General features: G+C 43.6%; 1 protein-coding gene across 4 annotated transcripts in view; it reads right to left on the bottom strand.

Moving 5' to 3' along the window:
• Positions 1-10394: 10394 nt before the first annotated feature.
• The window catches only part of BCL2L13 (BCL2 like 13), a 30844-nt gene continuing 26915 nt past the window's right edge, over positions 10395-14323 (bottom strand). For all 4 annotated transcript variants that reach the window (XM_040436814.1, XM_040436822.1, XM_040436831.1 and 1 more), the window contains exon 7: positions 10395-12257. In XM_040436814.1, coding sequence (XP_040292748.1) covers positions 11487-12257 — 771 coding nt within the window. In that variant the 3' untranslated portion in view covers positions 10395-11486. The remainder of the gene's footprint in view (positions 12258-14323) is intronic.

The following is a 14323-nucleotide window of genomic DNA, read 5'->3' as shown; positions in this document are numbered from 1 at the left end:
TTGGATTCCGGTCTGGGGAACGGGCGGGCCAGTCCATAGCATCAATGCCTTCGTCTTGCAGGAACTGCTGACACACTCCAGCCACATGAGGTCTAGTATTGTCTTGCATTAGGAGGAACCCAGGGCCAACCGCACCAGCATATGGTCTCACAAGGGGTCTGAGGATCTCATCTCGGTACCTAATGGCAGTCAGGCTACCTCTGGCGAGCACATGGAGGGTTGTGCAGCCCTCCAAAGAAATGCCACCCCACACCATTACTGACCCAATGCCAAACCGGTCATGATGGAGGATGTTGCAGGCAGCAGAACGTTCTCCACGGCGTCTCCAGACTCTGTCACATGTGCTCAGTTTGAACCTGCTTTCATCTGTGAAGAGCACAGGGCGCCAGTGGCGAATTTGCCAATCTTGGTGTTCTCTGGCAAATGCCAAACGTCCTGCACGGTGTTGGGCTGTAAGCACAACCCCCACCTGTGGACGTCGGGCCCTCATGGAGTCTGTTTCTGACCATTTGAGCAGACACATGCACATTTGTGGCCTGCTGGAGGTCATTTTGCAGGGCTCTGACAGTGCTCCTCCTTGCACAAAGGCGGAGGTAGCGGTCTTGCTGCTGGGTTGTTGCCCTCCTACTGCCTCCTCCACGTCTCCTGGTAGCGCCTCCATGCTCTGGACACTACGCTGACAGACACAGCAAACCTTCTTGCCACAGCTCGCATTGATGTGCCATCCTGGATAAGCTGCACTACCTGAGCCACTTGTGTGGGTAGTAGACTCCGTCTCATGCTACCACTAGAGTGAAAGCACCGCCAGCATTCAAAAGTGACCAAAACATCAGCCAGGAAGCATAGGAACTGAGAAGTGGTCTGTAGTCACCACCTGCAGAACCACTCCTTTATTGGGGGTGTCTTGCTAATTGCCTATAATTTCCACCTGTTGTCTATCCCATTTGCACAACAGCATGTGAAATTGATTGTCACTCAGTGTTGCTTCCTAAGTGGACAGCTTGATGTCACAGAAGTGTGATTGACTTGGAGTTACATTGTGTTGTTTAAGTGTTCCCTTTATTTTTTTGAGCAGTGTATTTCTCTCTTCAGTATCTGTACTGTCACTTTGAGTTATTTAACCACCTCCGGACCGCCTAACGCAGGATCGCGTTCCGGAGGTGGCAGCGCTGCGCACAGTCACGCATATATGCGTCATCTCGCGAGACGCGAGACTTCCTGTGAACGCACGCACACAGGCGCGCGCGCTCACAGGAACGGAAGGTAAGAGAGTTGATCTCCAGCCTGCCAGCGGCGATCGTTCGCTGGCAGGCTGGAGATGTGTTTTTTTTTAACCCCTAACAGGTATATTAGACGCTGTTTTGATAACAGCGTCTAATATACCTGCTACCTGGTCCTCTGGTGGTCCCCTTTGTTTGGATCGACCACCAGAGGACACAGGTAGCTCAGTAAAGTAACTGCACTGCACTGCACTGCACTGCCCTGCCCCCCCCCCCCCCCCCGTCACTTATTAGCCCCTGATCACCCCATATAGACTCCCTGATCACCCCCCTGTCATTGATCAACCCCCTGTAAAGCTCCATTCAGACGTCCGCATGATTTTTACGGATCCACTGATAGATGGATCGGATCCGCAAAACGCATCCGGACGTCTGAATGAAGCCTTACAGGGGCGTGATCAATGACTGTGGTGATCACCCCATATAGACTCCCTGATTACCCCCCTGTCATTGATTACCCCCCTGTCATTGATTACCCCCCTGTCATTGATCACCCTCTGTAAGGCTCCATTCAGACATTTTTTTCGCCCAAGTTAGCGGAATTATTATTTTTTTTTTTCTTACAAAGTCTCATATTCCACTAACTTGTGTCAAAAAATAAAATCTCACATGAACTCACCATACCCCTCACGGAATCCAAATGCGTAAAATTTTTTAGACATTTATATTCCAGACTTCTTCTCACTCTTTAGGGCCCCTAGAATGCCAGGGCAGTATAAATACCCCACATGTGACCCCATTTCGGAAAGAAGACACCCCCAGGTATTCCGTGAGGGGCATATTGAGTCCATGAAAGATTGAAATTTTTGTCCCAAGTTAGCGGAACGGGAGACTTTGTGAGAAAAAAATTAAAAATATCAATTTCCGCTAACTTGTGCCAAAAAAAAAAAATTTCTATGAACTCGCCATGCCCCTCATTGAATACCTTGGGGTGTCTTCTTTCCAAAATGGGGTCATATGTGGGGTATTTATACTGCCCTGGCATTCTAGGGGCCCCAAAGCGTGAGAAGAAGTCTGGTATCCAAATGTCTAAAAATGCCCTCCTAAAAGGAATTTGGGCACCTTTGCGCATCTAGGCTGCAAAAAAGTGTCACACATCTGGTATCGCCGTACTCAGGAGAAGTTGGGGAATGTGTTTTGGGGTGTCATTTTACATATACCCATGCTGGGTGAGAGAAATATCTTGGTCAAATGCCAACTTTGTATAAAAAAATGGGAAAAGTTGTCTTTTGCCAAGATATTTCTCTCACCCAGCATGGGTATATGTAAAATGACACCCCAAAACACATTCCCCAACTTCTCCTGAATACGGAGATACCACATGTGTGACACTTTTTTGCAGCCTAGGTGGGCAAAGGGGCCCATATTCCAAAGAGCACCTTTAGGATTTCACAGGTCATTTACCTACTTACCACACATTAGGGCCCCTGGAAAATGCCAGGGCAGTATAACTACCCCACAAGTGACCCCATTTTGGAAAGAAGACACCCCAAGGTATTCCGTGAGGGGCATGGCGAGTTCCTAGAATTTTTTATTTTTTGTCACAAGTTAGTGGAAAATGCTGATTTTTTTTTTTTTTTTTCATACAAAGTGTCATATTCCACTAACTTGTGACAAAAAATAAAAACTTCCATGAACTCACTATGCCCATCAGCGAATACCTTGGGGTTTCTTCTTTCCAAAATGGGGTCACTTGTGGGGTAGTTATACTGCCCTGGCATTCTAGGGGCCCAAATGTGTGGTAAGGAGTTTGAAATCAAATTCTGTAAAAAATGACCTGTGAAATCCGAAAGGTACTCTTTGGAATATGGGCCCCTTTGCCCACCTAGGCTGCAAAAAAGTGTCACACATCTGGTATTGCCGTACTCAGGAGAAGGTGGGGAATGTGTTTTGGGGTGTCTTTTTACATATACCCATGCTGGGTGAGAGAAATATCTTGGCAAAAGACAACTTTTCCCATTTTTTTATACAAAGTTGGCATTTGACCAAGATATTTATCTCACCCAGCATAGGTATATGTAAAAAGACACCCCAAAACACATTCCTCAACTTCTCCTGAATACAGAGATACCAGATGTGTGACACTTTTTTGCAGCCTAGGTGGGCAAAGGGGCCCATATTCCAAAGAGCACCTTTCGGATTTCACAGGTCATTTTTTACAGAATTTGATTTCAAACTCCTTACCACACATTAGGGCCCCTAGAATGCCAGGGCAGTATAACTACCCCACAAGTGACCCCATTTTGGAAAGAAGAGACCCCAAGGTATTTCGTGATGGGCATAGTGAGTTCATAGAAGTTTTTATTTTTTGTCACAAGTTAGTGGAATATGAGACTTTGTAAGAAAAAAAAAAAATAAAAATCATCATTTTCCGCTAACTTGTGACAAAAAATAAAAAGTTCTATGAACTCACTATGCCCATCAGCGAATACCTTAGGGTGTCTACTTTCCGAAATGGGGTCATTTGTGGGGTGTTTGTACTGTCTGGCCATTGTAGAACCTCAGGAAACATGACAGGTGCTCAGAAAGTCAGAGCTGCTTCAAAAAGCGGAAATTCACATTTTTGTACCATAGTTTGTAAACGCTATAACTTTTACCCAAACCATTTTTTTTTTTACCCAAACATTTTTTTTTTTATCAAAGACATGTAGAACTATAAATTTAGAGCAAAATTTCTATATGGATGTCGTTTTTTTTGCAAAATTTTACAACTGAAAGTGAAAAATGTCATTTTTTTGCAAAAAAATCGTTAAATTTCGATTAATAACAAAAAAAGTAAAAATGTCAGCAGCAATGAAATACCACCAAATGAAAGCTCTATTAGTGAGAAGAAAAGGAGGTAAAATTCATTTGGGTGGTAAGTTGCATGACCGAGCAATAAACGGTGAAAGTAGTGTAGGTCAGAAGTGTAAAAAGTGGCCTGGTCTTTCAGGGTGTTTAAGCACTGGGGGCTGAAGTGGTTAAGGGTGCCTTCACAAGTGGCAAATTTTTTGTCAGAAAATTTTGAAACTGAAAATCAGTTCCATTCATTTGAATGGGGAATCAAGCACATGGATTTCTGCAAGCCCAATTAAGGTGAGCGGAACTGATTTGATGGCACCCTAAATCTCCTCCACCTTGCTGGCACAGTTAAAACGTTGCAGATTTACAGCAGCACCCTTAGGGCTCATGCACGCGACCATAATCGGCCCGGGAAACACAATCCGTGTCAGCTGCATCTCCCTGACCTGACCATATCATAGTAACTTATGATACAGTCAGGTTTTAACTGATCACGGGTCTATTGCAGTGTAATCACTACCACTAGACGAGCTGTATCATAAATTACTGATAGTCAGTAGAGACGAGCGCATTTCATATTTTGAAATTCGTTCACACTTAGTTTGTTGGTTAAAGGTGATTTGCATTATGGATTCCGTTACCATGGACCATAACGCAATTCTATGACAGAATGCCTTTAGAGGACTCCCCTGCATAACGGAAACAGGACGGATCCGTTTTGCAGCCCATAAACTTCTATTATGACGGAATGAATAACTGAATACCTCTAAAGGAATGCATTCCGTCATAGAATTGCGTTATGGATTCCGTTACCACTGACCATAACGCAATTCACCTTTAACCAGCAAACTAAGTGTGAATGAATCTCATTAAAGCGGAAATTCGCTCATCTCTAATAGTCAGTTCCGGACAGGAGAGCCGCGCTTGGCCCAGGAGATTCAGCCGACACATGGGACGTGTTTCCTGAGCCAATCAGTCATATGCATGAGCTCTTATGGAGTACCATATTTCCTGCTTAAAGTGCATCTACCAGAAATAATGTCCTTTTCATATTTGTGAAGGGGTGGGCTCTTCCTGGTGTGCTGCACCCACTTTGGTGTCTTCGCCTGCTGCCAGCACCTGCCATAGCCATCGGAGCTCTTCAGATCATCTCTTGCGGCTTGTGGGCTCTCTATCATAGGGCGTATACTACAGCAGTGGCATTCCACCTCCTCCTTGTTCAGAATGTACTGAATTACCTTTATCTTGTGCTGCCGCTGAGGTTGGTGACCATTTACACCTTAGATACCCTTTAAAAAAAATCTACTTCTGCTGCCTGATCTGGCAGCATAAAGTGGTGGCACTGGTTGTCTTGCTGTAGTTTTCATTAAATCATTATTTTTAACTAGAGAGGAGCGAATTTCATATTTTGGTGGTAAAAGCAGAATCGCGTTATGGATTCCGTTACCACAGACCATAACGTAATTCTATGACTGAGTGTATAACGGAATGCCTTTAGAGGCATTCTGTCATAATAGAAGTCTATGGGCTTCAAAATTGATCCGTCCCGTTTCCGTTATGCAGGGGAGTCCACCCCATGCATAACGGAAACAGGACAGATCCGTTATGCAGCCCATAGACTTCTATTATGACGGAAAGAATAACGGAATGCCTCTCAAGGCACTCTGTTATGCATTCAGTTATAGAATTGCGTTATGGTCCTTGGTAACAGAATTCATAACGCAATTCTGCTTTTACCACCAAACGAAGCGTGAACGAATTTCATAACATGAAATTCGCTCATGTCTATTTTTCACCCATGACCAGAGCAGAGGCTGTCGTCCACAGTATTCATGAGCTGGCAGTTCTCCAGCCCACCTGCCCGAGGACAATGTATAGAGAAAAAGTTGTCAATCAGTGCTGGGAGGGACCTGCCCTTCATAAATACTAGAACCTTGGCGCTGGGCACCACCTGCAGGCAATAAAGAAAACTACAGCAAGGCATCCAGTGATACAAGGATGGAATCAAGGGCACCATCTCTACTTTTATGCTCCTTCACATTGGGTAGCATAAGCTTAGTGACAGACCCCCTTTAAGGATACTACAGGGGCAAATCTGTGATGATCTTTTGCAGGCATGCTCAACCTGCGGCCCTCCAACTGTTGCAAAACTACAACTCCCATCATTCCCGGACAGCCTACAGCAGGGCATGGTGGGAGTTGTAGTTTTACAACAGCTGGAGGGGCCGCAGGTTGAGCATCCTTGATCTTTTGTTGTCACCAATCTTTGTAAATCAGAATGGTCAGTTTTTTGTTTCTTTTCCCCACTTTCTTGTAGGGTGCCCACTGACCATCATCAACAGCAACGTTCCAAAGAAATGTGAAGCGAAGCGGTCCTGCCTTTTTTTTTTTTTTTTTCTTTTTCATCCATGTGCTGCAGCAAAGCTGAACATTTGACGTCATCCATGTTTCTCCCCCATTCTTTATATTCTCCTACGTGTCTTTGCTGTAGTGTGCCATAGGTGGCTTACATAATAATGCATTTTTATGTTGAATATGGCCATGTTGTCAGAAGAACCAAGCAAATGAATCTAACTTAATGCAGACAAATCCCGACAGAGCTATTCTACCTCCATGGCAAACCATTTGAATTTTGTGACTAAACCACCTCTTCACCGGCACCTGAAGTGATGTCACTTGTTCCTACCCACCTGACTGGTTTACCGGTCGTCTGCCATGTGTAGGATACAGCTACGGTACTTATGTTAAGGCTACATGCACACAACAGCATGTGCTGTCCGCATCCACAAGCTATAGAACATGTCCTAGTTTGGTCAGGAAAATGCTGTCCACTGACCCATTGAAGTCAATAGGTCTGCAAGAAAAAATGCAGATGGCACATGGACATTATCCGCATTTTGCAAACCACAAAATGCAGATGGTCGTGTACATGTAGCCTATTGGGTTTTTAATATTTTGGCTTATGAAACTTTCTTCTCCGTTATTCACAGCCAAATTTTTCTCCAGTATAGAAAAAATACTTTTGTACTTTAAGCTACCCAGAGGATTAAAGGGGGAATTTCAATAAAGGTTTTTGTTGTTATGAAAACATTAAAAAAATTTAAAACTTCATTATACTTTCTTTTGCTTCTAGTATAATGTTGTTCAAGTTGCATACTGCACAACCGTCATTTTGGCTACATACACACAATAATAGTACATGTGGGTATTTGTACAGCAAATCCAGTACCAGCTCAGTGGATCATAATTTTAAAATCTCCTCTATATACTTCTGTGTAAACTGCCCTGTGGTGTCCATTTCTGATGTGGAACCGACGTGACTTGTTGCAAATTTTCCCCACTGTGTTCGATGAGGAAGCGAAAATCCACACCATAATCCAATTACATATTTTGTGCAGCAGGAAATATAGGCTCCTGGCAGATGAGCGTGTCCGGATGCATTAAGAATGCGTTCAGTGAAAAATGCGCAATTTCGCAGGCAAAGTCATTCAGTTATGCCTGCGATCGCGTTCAATTTTTATCGCACAGGTGCAATGTGTTTTGCACGCACGTGATAAAAAACTGAATATATACAAACATCTCTTAGCAACCATCCGTGAAAAAACATCGCATTCGCACTGGCTTGCGGATGCAATGCGATTTTAACACAGTTCCATTCACTTCTATGGGGCCAGTGTTGCGTGAAAAACGCAGCATGTTCTATATTCAGCGATTTTTCACGCAACGCACAAGTGATGCGTGAAAACCAACGCACATGTACACATGCCTTATTGAAATGAATGGGTCCGAATCCCGTGCAGGCACAATGCGTTCATATCACTCATTGCACCCGCGCAGAATACTCGCTCGTCTGCAAGGGGCCTACAGCAATCTTCAAGTCCTAAATAATTAAGAAAATGTAAAAAAATAAAAAAAACTCGCCTCCCTTCTGCGATGATATTTCTTCCCATGTAACCGCTGCAGGCTGACAAGGAACAAAGTGTTTTTTTCGCAGCTCACCTGTATTCTGCAGGTTAAATCTACAAGCGAATCTGCACCAAAATCTGCATTATTTAGTGCAGGACTGCTGTGGCAGAAATTTTCTGTAGCAATCCAGCTAGAGTGCATGTAGGTTTCTGCAAGATTGTCCTGCAGAAGAAACTACTTCAAAGTGGACGGCGCTTATTCATATAGGACACAAAATGAGCACTTTGGGGAGATTTCTTGGACTTCTCGTGGGCTTTGCTTCACAAACAGGGATTTAAAGGGAAGGTATGATACTGACCAAATTTATCAAAGTAGTGCACACCATACAGTATAACGTATTTGGTTCGACTCATGACATACTAGAAACAGTTCACACCTCACATCCACTGTAAACTTGCAGAGGAAATAATTCAGCCAGTACAGCCATTCCCCTTCGAGGCAGTATATAACCAAGCGTCTGACGGGCTGAACACTTGCAGTGGAAGAATGTGTTGCTATGGACCTGCTGCAACCAATTATATCACATTTTAATTTTCCTTATTTCTATGGGGCTGTGCACACGATCGGCGATTTTCACGCATCACTTGTCCGTTGCGTGAAAATCGTAGCATGCTCTACATTGTGCGTTTTTCACGCAACAGAGGCCCCATAGAAGAAATGGGGCTGTGTAAAAATCGCAAGCAAGTGCGGATGCGGTGCGATTTTCACGCATGGTTGCTAAAAGATGATTGGGATGGGGACCCGATCATTATTTTCCTTTATAACATGGTTATAAGGGAAAATAATAGCATTCTTAATACAGAACGCTAAGTAAAATAGGAATGGAGGGGTTAAAAATAAAAAAATAATGAAACTCACCTCATCCACTTCTCTTCTTTCATGACCTGGGAGGAAAAGGACCTTTAGTGACGTCACTGCACTCATCACATGGTCCATCATCATGGTGATGGATCATGTGATGAGCGCAGTGACCAAAGGTCCTTTTCCTCCCAGGTCATCAAAGAAGAAGACAGAAGACGAGCCAGGCAGCACGAACAAGTGGATGAGGCGAGTTTAATTATTTTAAAAAATTATTCCTGTTTTCCTAAGCATTCTGTATTAAGAATGCTATTATTTTCCCTTACAACCATGTTATAAGGGCAAATAATAAAATCTACACAACACCTAACCCAAACTTCTGTGAAGTCGTCCGGGTTCGGGTACCAAACATGCCGATTTTTCTCACACACGATGCTCGTGTGAAAGAGGCCTTAAGGGAGCGGAGTGCTGTGGAGGTCACAGTTCAGGTAGGGTGGCCATTCAGGCCAACCTCAAAAGACAGACTTAAAAAAAAAACGCCCACAGTCCTACTAAGTCACGCCTCCTCCCACTCCGCAGCCGACGGGGATTGAAAAATGAAGGTAAAAATAAACTTGTCAGCTGCAGGGGTGGGAGGGAGGGTGACTTTCTCCCTGCAGCTCATGCTCAGACAGCACAGTGCTGCTGTCTGAGAGTGAGCTGTTCAAAAGGACATCCGCGTCCGTCCAGGCCCTCCGCCGGACAGGGAGTCTGAAAGCTGGACTGTCTGCCCTAAAACCTGACCTCTGGACACCCTAGGGACAGGCTGCTGTGGAGGTCACTGTTAAGGGGGGGCGGGGTGCTGTGGAGGTCACTGTTAAAGGAGCAGTCGCTGTGGAGGTCTCTGTTAAGGGGGCCAGGAATAGTGGATGCCACAGTTAAGGGGACTATAAGCTATGGTCAGTGTTAAGGGGCGGGTGCTGTAGAGGTCACTGTCAAGGGGGTAAGGTGCTGTGGAACTCACTGTTAAAGAGGCAGGCTGCTGTGAAGGTCAAAGTTAGGGGGTGGGCTGCTGTGGAGGTCCCATTTTAAGGAGACGAGGCACTGTGGGGGTCACTGTTTAGGGGGCAGGGTACTGTAGATGTCACTATTATAGTGGATAGTGTCGATGTCTTAACAACACACACAAACATTAAATGCAATAGATGAAATCTACCCGTGCAAAGCCGGGTCCTTCAACTAGTCATTATATATTTTACAGGTCATGTACACGAACGTACAGTGTTTTGTGGTCCGCAAAACACGGATGCCGCCTGTGTGCCCAGTATAGAAATGCCTATTCTTGTCCGCAAAATGGACAAGGATAGGACATGATCTATCATTTTTGCGGCCCCCCTGAAGTGAATGGGTCCGCATCCGAGCCGCACAAAATGCGATATAAAGGGAAAGCCAGGTAACTACTCCCTTGGGAGCTGTAATGGCGGCCATATTGGTCATCACCAGCTATCCCAAATGCAGATATAACACCAGAGAACAGCTCGTCGCAGCTTCCACACTCACACAGTCAGTCAAAGTTCAAGCAGCAGAGGCTGGGAAGTTTTTCTTTTCATCTTTTAATACTCTACAATTTACAATTTCTCGATTGCTCCATAAAATAAGTGTTTTTTTTCCCCATTTGTTAAAAAGAAAATATATATCTTTGCAATGCAGGAAACCCAACCCCTCACCCATCCCACATCTGAGTGACCACCGACCGCGAGACGCCATCTTGTCTCCACAATCAGAGGTGGAACTGTCGTCACTCGGGGGGCAAAAATAAGAAATGATCAAATTAAGTTTTGGGAAATTGATTTTTTTTTTCTTCTCTTTACCTTTCATCAAAAATAAATCGGTGCGGGGTAATTGATCGTTCTCGAAAAAGAAAATAAACTGCCTTACGTCTAAACCTGCGTATTTAAAATGCATCTTGTGCCTTTTATACATGTGGCCTGTTTTTAAAGGGCCACACATAGAAATCATTGTTTGGCCTGTGGCAAGATTGGGTCCATAGCAGAGGAAAAGGTCTCCTGCCCCTTTAGCGTTATCCTATGTTGGGGAGGGGGGGGGGGGGGTCATGCGAGATTGATCAGAGGTGGGATTGTGCCATCAGACCTTTCTGGGTGTCAGACGAAGATGGAGAATTAGCCATTGCATAGCTCACCTCTATTCACCACCAAGACTCATCTTGGCAAAAAAAAAACTAAAAGTTAAATCCATATAATAAAAGGTTACATCTTTCCCTGATACGGGTTTAGTTACAGCCTTCCTATGGAAAGTGGGGATCATTCTACAACCACAGGTTCAATATATTTCTACCCATATTTGGTATATTTTTAACGGCCACTAGCAATACATGCCTTGGTCACTGTTACTCAATTTATGCAGCACAATGAGGCATTCTGGTGGCAGCCCTGGCAGTGATGGCAAAGGAAGAGTTAACAGCTTGGTCAAGCCTGTGCAGTGAATTATAACAGCAGCAGGGAAGTATAACACTGACTCCCTCACCAAATCACAGGAGCTTCTCACACCCTCTCCTCCTCTAGGTTTCGGTCATTTTTACTGATTGGGGTATGAACGACACGTGGCACAAGAGGGAACCGGGCAGACTTAGAGAGAGAGAAGCAACCTTCTGCTGTTTAAATTTTACTTTTTTCTCAGTGCCATTACCGTGGCCACAGCTACTGCCAAAATGGCGACAGCAGCTGCCCCTCCGACTAGAAGGATGGATTTTCCTTCTGAAAAGAAAACTGGTTTTTCTTCCTCCATTTCGGTTTGTTGAGGCAGCAATGGGGATATGGGAGATTCAAACTTTTCTTTTGGCTCCAATGGTGAAGGATCGGAGACGCCTTCTTTCCACTCCTCTGCGGGAGCTGGAGGCTCTATTCCTGAAACTTCCATTATGGCTATGTCCACCTTTGGGGGCTCTGATACATGGGGAATGAGGCTCTCCTTTTCTACTTGAGATGGAGGTGATGGGGTGCTCAGTGCAGCAGAAGGGATGAACAAGATTTCCCTTTCTTCAGCCTCAACATCCTCTTCCTCCTCCGATTCTTGCTGCTGCTGCTGTTCAAGTCTCTCCTCCACCACCGCTGCCTCCTTTATGACTTCAGCAATCTCCTCCTTCTCCACGTGGACGATGTCAGAGTTAGAGGAGTTGTTCTCGCTGCGTTCCTCCCCTCCGCCGTTGCTGTCCAGGCTTTTTAGCTCCTCAGGATCCATAACCACCTGCTGCCAGGACTCGGGACCCAGGGAAGTGGGTAAGCTTTCAGTTTGCCAGGAGGATGAGATGGCCAGGCTCTCAGGAGGACTCACCTGTTCCAAGGTATCGCTAGTTAGGATGTAGATGTCGTTACTGTCTTCAGCAATCAGGCCTGGAACATCTTCCTCCTCAGTTTCCAGGCTGAAAGCTGTGCCCTGAAACACACAAGACACAACAGGCACCATTAAAAGGAGTTATGTAGTCATAAATTATACTGCACTGCAGATCAATAGAGCTTTTGGTGGTAAGTAAGAGACAAACCTTAGCCACAATTTCTACCGTTGCACCATCCACGGTGCACTGATCTAACAATTAGGTTAAAAAAAAAAAAAAGCCACTAGGGGACACTGTCTTAATACTCTCTATTACTAAATATTTGTCAACTACAGATTGCCATTGGGTGAGCCATGTTCTGTTTTTCTGCTAGATTTGATTAAAGCAGTTCATCTACAAAGTAACGAGCACTAGGAGGCCATGTTGTAATATAGCCTAGAGCTCAAAAATGGACACTAGGGGCCACTATTGTAATCTATAGCTGAGAAATTGACACTAGGGACTGCGACTACAAGAGGCTAACTTGTTTGATGGAAGTGAAAAGAATCCAGTCAAGATGGCTTCTGCAGGACCTGGCACAGTGAACACCGACTCATTAATAAATGAGTACATTCTTCACAGAACTGCTGCTCAGCGAGGTCAAGGGAACTAATGCAATTAGAGTGCATTCTGTGCTGCAATTACTGGAACACAAAATGGCAAGAAATAACAGGTCCAGAATGTGCTTCATCCTCCCTGGTGCGGCTGTAACCCAGGAATAATCATCAGAAGGATCTGATGCCTGGTGATTACCGGATCCACAAGTGCATCACATGTCCAAGTTGTGGCAGGGAGGACAATCTTCATCATACAAAACCAAACTACCACTACTTCTTCTAATGGACTGAAAAGTGACTCTGAGTTACACGCAAGCAATTAACTTAGTATAATATTTATAATAATCTTGTCCCGCAGCCAAGATCTAATCAATGCTGAATAAAATACTATAATACTGTCCTGTATGTTCAAGAATATAACTAATTTAATTCCACCACCTATGTGGAAGAATATAATTACTATATTATTTCTTCGTATGTACAAGAATATAACTACTATAATACTGCCTCCTATGTACAAGAATATAACTACTATAATACTGCCTCCTATGTACAAGAATATAACTACTATAATACTGCCTCCTATGTACAAGAATATAACTACTATAATACTGCCTCCTATGTACAAGAATATAACTACTATAATACTGCCTCCTATTTAGAAGAATATAACTACTATAATACTGTCTCCTATGTATAAGAATATAACTACTATAACACTGCCTCCTATGTACAAGAATATAACTACTATAATACTGTCTCCTATGTACAAGAATATAACTACTATAAGGGTCCATTCACACGTCAGTTTTTTCTTTCCTGATCTGTTCCGTTTTTTGCAGAACAGATCAGGACCAGTTCTGGACCCATTCATTTTCAATGGGTCCTGGAAAAAAATCGGACAACACAATGTGTGCTGTCCGTTTCAGTTGTTCCGTTCCGCATGTCCGATTAAATATAAAACTTGTCCTATTCTTTTCCGCAAAAATCGGATCCTGGTACAATACAAAGTCAATGGATCCGCAAAAAACGGAAGACATTCGGATGTCATTACGTATGTCATCCGTTTTATGCGGATTCCGTTCCTGGAAATTACATTTTAATTATTTATTTATTTATTTCAAAGAAATCCAAACAACCTTATTTGCTTATTGAAATTTATACATGTTTCCGTTTTTTGCGGATCCGCAAAAAACGGATGACATACGGAAACATTTTCAGGAACAACGGATCCGCAAAAAACGGACCGAAAATCGGGATATAGAAAAATACTGACGTGTGAATGTAGCCTTATACTGCCTCCTATGTACAAGAATATAACTACTATAATACTGTCTCCTATGTAGAAGAATATAACTACTATAATACTGCCTCCTATGTACAAGAATATAACTACTATAATACTGCTCTCTATGTACAAGAATATAACTACTATAATGCTGCCTCCTATGTACAAGAATATAACTACTATAATACTGGCCCTATATACAAGAATATAACTAACACTGCTCCTATGTACAAAATTATAACTACTATAATACTGCATCTATGTACAAGAATATAACTAATAC

The sequence above is a fragment of the Bufo bufo genome, chromosome 1 (genome assembly GCF_905171765.1).
Source record: "Bufo bufo chromosome 1, aBufBuf1.1, whole genome shotgun sequence".
Lineage (NCBI taxonomy): Eukaryota > Metazoa > Chordata > Amphibia > Anura > Bufonidae > Bufo > Bufo bufo.
The sequence above is the reverse complement of the archived record's forward strand: the minus strand, read 5'-3'. Positions and strand labels throughout refer to the sequence as shown.